This window comes from Lactuca sativa, chromosome 2, assembly GCF_002870075.4.
Source record: "Lactuca sativa cultivar Salinas chromosome 2, Lsat_Salinas_v11, whole genome shotgun sequence".
NCBI lineage: Eukaryota > Viridiplantae > Streptophyta > Magnoliopsida > Asterales > Asteraceae > Lactuca > Lactuca sativa.
In genome coordinates, this window is record NC_056624.2 from 70914174 (window position 1) to 70920959 (window position 6786).

Here is a 6786-nt window from a genome sequence, read left to right on the forward strand (position 1 = left end):
GATTGCTTCAATTGAAATTCACCATCTTTCTCACTTGTGATGTGAATTTAGAAAGAAAAAATAAAAAAGCTGACCTTTGATTGTGTGTGGAGAGATCCATATCCGTATCCAAATAACATGTGTAAGTGAGAAGAAGGTAGTGGGAGGCGTGTGATAAATGTTTTGTACACCAAGTTGGGGACCCCACCAAGTTGTCGATTTAAATTACTTTATTTGCTATACACTTATTGTTATCCATCTTTCGTGAGTTGTCTTCATCAAACTTTATAAATTAAATTTGAAACTAATTTTGGTTTTCTACATAATACTATTTTTTAAACAAAATACAATTAACACCTCAAAAAATCCACCAATACTAATCTTCGAATTGTGAGATAAAACCAAGGTGAAGGAAGTCATGACTCATGATGACGAGATTCAAACATAAAACAAAAACATGATGACATTAATCCGCATAATATCCATCATATACACCTAAGTCGGAGCCTATTGTTTGGATGATGACGTCAGCTGTCTCAAATTGTATTTTGCCAATTCCTTGTACTTCTCTACCACGCCAATACAGCACACAGTCTACATAAACAAATCCACAACACACTCACTTCTTATCATAAAAGCATGTAACACTAGAGAAAATAAAAATTGAAAAAAAAAAAAAAATTTACATAAATGGTCCTTGTGTTTCACAAAAAGTCATTACTTCATTCCCTTTTTTCCTTAGAGTAAATTATCCCTATGGTTTGTGATAATTTGCATGTTTGCTCACTAACTTATTTTTTAAACTCGGAAGGTCCATACAGTTTGTTTTTTGTTGTGTGTTTGGTCCCTGTCTTATGTAAAAAGACTATTTTGCCCTTGATTTTTTAATTTATTTAAATAAACACACTCCCAACCCCACTTCCACCTCACCTTACCTACCTCACTTTATTTAAATAAATTAAAAAATCAAAGGCAAAATAGTCTTTTTAGGTAAAATAGGGACCAAACGCGCAACAAAAACAATCTGTAGGGACCTTCCGAGTAAAAAAATAAGTTAGGGACCAAACGTGAAACTACCACAAACCATAGGGACCATTTGTGTAATTTACTCTTTTCGTTATAACTTATAGCCACAGGACCATGCTTGTAACGAAAATAAAAAATTAGGGACTGATGTGGTGACTTTTTGTAAAGTATGGGGACCATTTATGTAATTTTATCAAACAAAAATAAAGAAAAACACAGCCGCTTTTCATCTATCAATTTAACTAATAAAGTATTTCCCATCTCTTAGACCATTTACTTATTTTTTGAATTTTGACCATTCAAAAAAAGCATTTTACTCTGTTATCCGGTTTTGTTTGGTATCAGTATTTTTTTTAAACTTTTTTAGTAACATTTTTAAACTATCATACAACCCTTGTTAAACTTTGTATGCTACCTAGGAATGTTGAAAAAATGTAAGTAAAAAGTTTTAAAAGATTTGAAACGTTATAAGTAATATAGTAAATTACACGAATGGTCCCTATGGTTTAGGATAATTTACGCGCTTGGTCCCTACCTTATTTTTTTTAACTCAGAAGGTCCCTACTGTTTTTCTCTGTTACGCGCTTGGTCCCCACTATTTATTTTTGTTAAACGCTTGGTCCCTGTCTTACCTAAAAGACTATTATTTAAATAGAGAAAAATGGTGGGGTAGGTAAGGTAAGGTGAGAGGGTAGTGTTGGAGGTGTGTTTAGTTAAATAAATTAAAAAAATTAAGGGCAAAATAGTATTTTTAGGTAAGACAAAGGCTGAACGTGTAACAAAAACAAATAATAGGGACCTTCCGAGTTAAAAAAATAAGTTAAGGACCAAACGCGCAAATTACCCTAAACCATAGGGACCATTCATGTAATTTACTCTAATTAATAATTTGTGGTTTTACCTTGGCAATTTGAACTACAATTGTCCTTTCAGGATTGGTGAGATCAACTTTGTGTGGTTCAGGAACCGATTTTGCAACCGCATCGATAATTTTCATTTTCTCAAAACCACTATTTGCACGCGCCTCACATAAAACTGCAAACTGTACAAAAAATTATTTATTTATTTATTTATTATTAAGGAATTGTAGTTTCAAAAATATATTGTAGTTTGGACTTTTCTTCTTAATTTTTTATTAAAAAAGTGACAATTACTTTGTATTTAGATGGTGTTGTAATAGTTGGCTTTATTTTACAAAGTGGAATGTTGTAATAGCAAGTAAGAATTGTGAAAAATCTACTCTAATAAATAAATTTTTTTTTTGTGTTTGCTACATGTGATACTCTCATTCATTTTGCCATATGTCATTTTGTGGTTGATTTAAATTAAACTTTTTCCACATGTCATATTTTAGGGGTTTTTTTTTCCCATTTTATAAAATTCCACATAGTATTTAAATATAATAATAATTGTAATAAATGTAATAATAAATAGGGGAATTATGCAGAAAAGTACCATTATTTTGGGAAAATTTTGATGAAGTGCTAAAAAAATTTTGAACAGAAAACTCATGATTATTTTATATTTTGCTCAAATTAATGAAAAAAGTCCTTATTTTTCTTTAACAGGAAATGACAGATTATCGTGTAAAATTAATCAAAAAAAATTAGGACTTTATCAAAAAATTTACTAAAATAATGGGACTTTTCTGCATATTTCCCTAATAAATAGATATCAATTTCATTAATACAACTTTCTTTCTAATTTCAAAATTCCTAAGTTGAATCCCAATTATTTCCTTTGTTTTTTTATTTAAATTTAAAAGAGAAAGGAGCCCTTGAATTTCAATAATTCAATATTTTGCTCATTCTCCTTATAAACTCAAGCTTCCTAAATGTTTAGACCTTTATATTTAACTTTTTTTTTAATAAAAGATTAAAAGCACATTGCTAATTTTTGTGGTTAACCAATATAAATAATGGAAATTAGTCAAATTACCTTATATGGTGTTTCTGTTTCTTTGGGAAAGTATTGAGCAATTAAAGGTTTAATTGCTCTTGATATCTCTTCTTCTGATGCATAGCATGACACTTCTATAGGTAATATTCTTAAAATAAACCTGAGAACAATATTTAAAGATTAAACAAAATAAAAAGATAGCAATATATATATTAAAATATGTTTACTTTTTTTTTTTGTTAGTTTTTATCAAGACTCAGATATCACTTGGAAGAACAATCAACAATGTATGCCTTTTGTGTTGTTTCTTTTTTATTAAATGCAAAAACAACAACTTAATAAAGAAAGTAAGGGAAAAAATAACAATAAATAACGTTTAACCTATTTTTTACCAATTTATGCAACGAACTTTTAATCGGTTATGTAGATCACCTTATTACATCAATTGAAAAAAAATGAAAAGTTGTTGCATAAATAAGTATTTAAAAAGGGTTAATGTCATAAAAGACCTTGTATTTTGTGTTTTTTTTCAGATTAAACCTCAAATTTACTTTTTGCCTGAAAAAGACCTTGTATTTTTTTCATTTTTTCCGATCTAGACCTTTTAGTCATTTTTTTCCAAAACAAAATCTAAAACGTGATGGTTTTTTCAAGAAAACTAAAAAAGTTGAGAGCTTATTTGGAAGCATTTAGAAAGTTGAGGGTTTTTTCGGCAAAAAATATATAGTTGAGGGCTATTTTGGAAAAAAGAAAACATACAAAGTCTTTTTCAGGCAAAAAATAACTTTGAGATTTAATCTGGAAAAAACACAAAAGATAAGATCTTTTACGAAATTAACCCGAAAAAACCTCAATTTTATTTTTTTCTTGAAAAAGACCTTGCATTTTTTTAAATTTTTCGGATCTGGCCCTTTTAATCATTTTTATTTTTGGGAAATCTCTGATAAAGTCTCAATATTTTGGTTCAATTTACGTCTTAATCCCAACATTTATTTTTTGAAAAGAAAAATCCCGAATGCCCGATTATATCATTTTATACGATAATCTGATGTCATTTTCTGTTGAAAAAAAATGAAGGACTATTTCATTAATTTTAGCAAAATATAAAATAATCAGGACCTTTCTGTTCAAAAAACAAAAGTTTAGATTAAACTATATACTGACCCAAAATATTGGGATTGTTTCAGAGATTTCCCTTTTTTTCGGTTGTAAACGTGAGGGTTATATTCAGAAAAAAAAAAAAAAAAAAAAAAGTTGAGGGCTTTTTCGGAAAAAAGAAAAAATACAAGTTCTTTTTAAGTCAAAAAGAAAACACAAAATATACGGTTTTTTATTCAAAAAAAATAACAATAATAATTTAGAAAATTAACCTGGCCATGTGTTTTTTTGTTTCAGCAGCAGTTGTTATCATACGTTGTGCAATTTCTTTAGGGCTTGGATCTTCATCTCTTTTACGCATTTGAACAAACACTACACCATTGCATCCAGAATCAAGGTAGTTGAAACGCCTCTGTTATTAAAAAAAAATTAATTTTTTTCAAAAAAAAAATGTTGTACATAATGATATTGCTTTTATCTAGTTGTTTCAGTTTTTGAATAAAAGTAAACTTACCTTGCTTTTGTCTTTCAACTCTTCAAGTTCATCTTCAATTAACCTATCAACAGACTTTTCCTCCACTTTCCTTTTCACAACTTCTTCACATTTCAAATCACTTGTTTCTACACGTTGTTTCTTTTCTTGTTGCTTTTCAGTTTCATCATCTTCAACACCATTTTTATCATCTTCATCTACTTTCTCATTTGTTTCATTCTCAACTTCTTTAACGGAGATAGAATTTTCATGATTCTTCTCATTAGAAACTAGTGAATCTTTATCTACTTTTTCATTGTTTTCATCATCGTTATTATTGTCATCTTCAGAATCAGAATAAGTGAATTTAATCTTTTTATTTGTTGGTTTGTTTTGTGACCCTGAGACTTTGTGCTTCACATCTGAGTCTTTTCCCTCGAGTAGCTCTTCGTAAAACTGGAATATAAGAAAAAGAAAGTAAAGAAAAGATTAAATTAAATTTCTGATGTTACATTTGTTAATGGAATAGAATAAGACAATTTTTATTTGTGTAATATTAATGGCGTGAATCCTTTTTTTTTTAATTTCATGATTTTATGCATTTACAATATCAATTATTGTAGATAAATGGAAAATATGTTTTTATTATGATCTTATTTGGGCGTTAATGAGCTTTTATAATGTTTGATATTTCGTTTTTTGTATATAAATTTTTTATTAATTATAATAAAAATAATATCTCATAATCTTGATTGGCTTTGAATGAGCTTTTGTAATGTTTGATAATTTATTTTTCTAGATAAAGAATGGCTAAAATTATATAATCTCTACATATATATAAAAAGTTCATCTGAAAATTCATTCCATTCCTACAAAACAAAGATGAGTATGAACGTCTATAAGCCTACTATTTCATGGCAAAAATAAAGTACAAAGCTATGTTACAAAAAAGAAAAGAGAAGAACTTTGATTCTTCATGTCAAAAGGACCAGTTTTCAACTTCAAAATTTATATGAAAAATCACATATGAACTATTAGAAAGTGCTACAAGTAAGAGCAATTTGATAGGCATTATAACTTCATACAATATCCAGTTTATATTTAAAAGGAAATCATTATTTCAGAAGTCTAATTGCAACTCTTTCTATGGTAATAGTGGAGAATTAATCAATTGCAAGAAACCCTAGGAAAGCAAAGAAACAGAACATACAGATTCGATAACTTGAACAGCTTCCTGTGAAGCTTGGCGCTCCCTTCCACCATCACAAGTAATGAAGAACCCTTGAACTCCTGGACGCAACGGGTATGAACCCTTCTTCACTGCTTTCTGTACCAAATACACAACAGTTTCGCAAATTAAATGCTATTTTCCTTTGCAATTTACAAACAATTCATCTAAGAAAGGTATTTAGATGGAAAAACATCGCCATTAATGTGATATGAAGTCTCATATGCTTTCAAAATTAGAAGTAAATAGAGTGAAAAAGAGAGTACGTTGTTGGGACGATATTGTTGCTTCCTCTTCTTGTTGTCGGGATTCCCAGCGCCGGACTTCGGTTTGTTGTCGGTCCCCATTTTCAGGTTAGGGCTTCGATCGTGAATCCGTTTCCGGCGGTTACGGTGGCTGCTAGTGCTAGCGCTGCACTCGGACGTCGAATACGGTTTTCTTGTAATGGTGAGTCAATAAGAAAGGATTCCATTCCACTGAGAATTTACCATGTTTGAAAACCAGGTCTGATGTAGCTTAATTGGACACTATTTAGCCCAATAATCATTCTTAGTCCATGTTTTAGCCCAAAGCATACAGGCCCAAATTATTTATTTCACATTCACATAAAACAAAATGTAGTCTTTTTGTAGTAATTAACTCCATATTTGCTTTTCGAATGAAGTAATTAGTAGGATATAAAAGGATTTTGGATTATATCTTATAAAATTTATGTTTTATTTGAAAAAAAGATGAGATTCGATAAAACTCTGTGATACTTTAGGTTTTTAAAATCCAAATGTATAATGGTGGAGTGATTATGGCTTCACACCAAATCTCCATCGGTAAATCATATTTTTCCTCTTCTTTCATTTTCAATCCTCCCAATTCACATCACATACCAACTCACAGTACATGAAAAAAGAATCCTTCAAACTCACGCCTTTTCGTACAAGTTATTATGCATATTGTACACTTAAATATTAGAGAAAAGAGAGTGGGAGTAGTGATTCCAAAAACCCGCTAAATCGTCAACTTTAGTTGTACTAGGCTGGTCGGTATCTTGTTCATGGCGGCACCACCAGTACCTTTTTCAAACCGCAAC

General features: G+C 29.8%; 1 protein-coding gene across 1 annotated transcript; it reads right to left on the reverse strand.

Moving 5' to 3' along the window:
* Window positions 1–248: 248 nt before the first annotated feature.
* On the reverse strand, window positions 249–6169 carry LOC111892944 (uncharacterized). The gene is made up of 7 exons (XM_023889018.3): window positions 5969–6169; window positions 5685–5801; window positions 4517–4930; window positions 4275–4414; window positions 2944–3064; window positions 1907–2047; window positions 249–573 (listed from the first exon to the last, which is right to left on the reverse strand). The coding sequence occupies exons 1-7, from the start codon at window positions 6047–6049 to the stop codon at window positions 487–489; spliced, it is 1101 nt and encodes a 366-aa protein (XP_023744786.1). The 5' UTR covers window positions 6050–6169; the 3' UTR covers window positions 249–486.
* Between the last annotated feature and the right edge of the window lie 617 nt (window positions 6170–6786).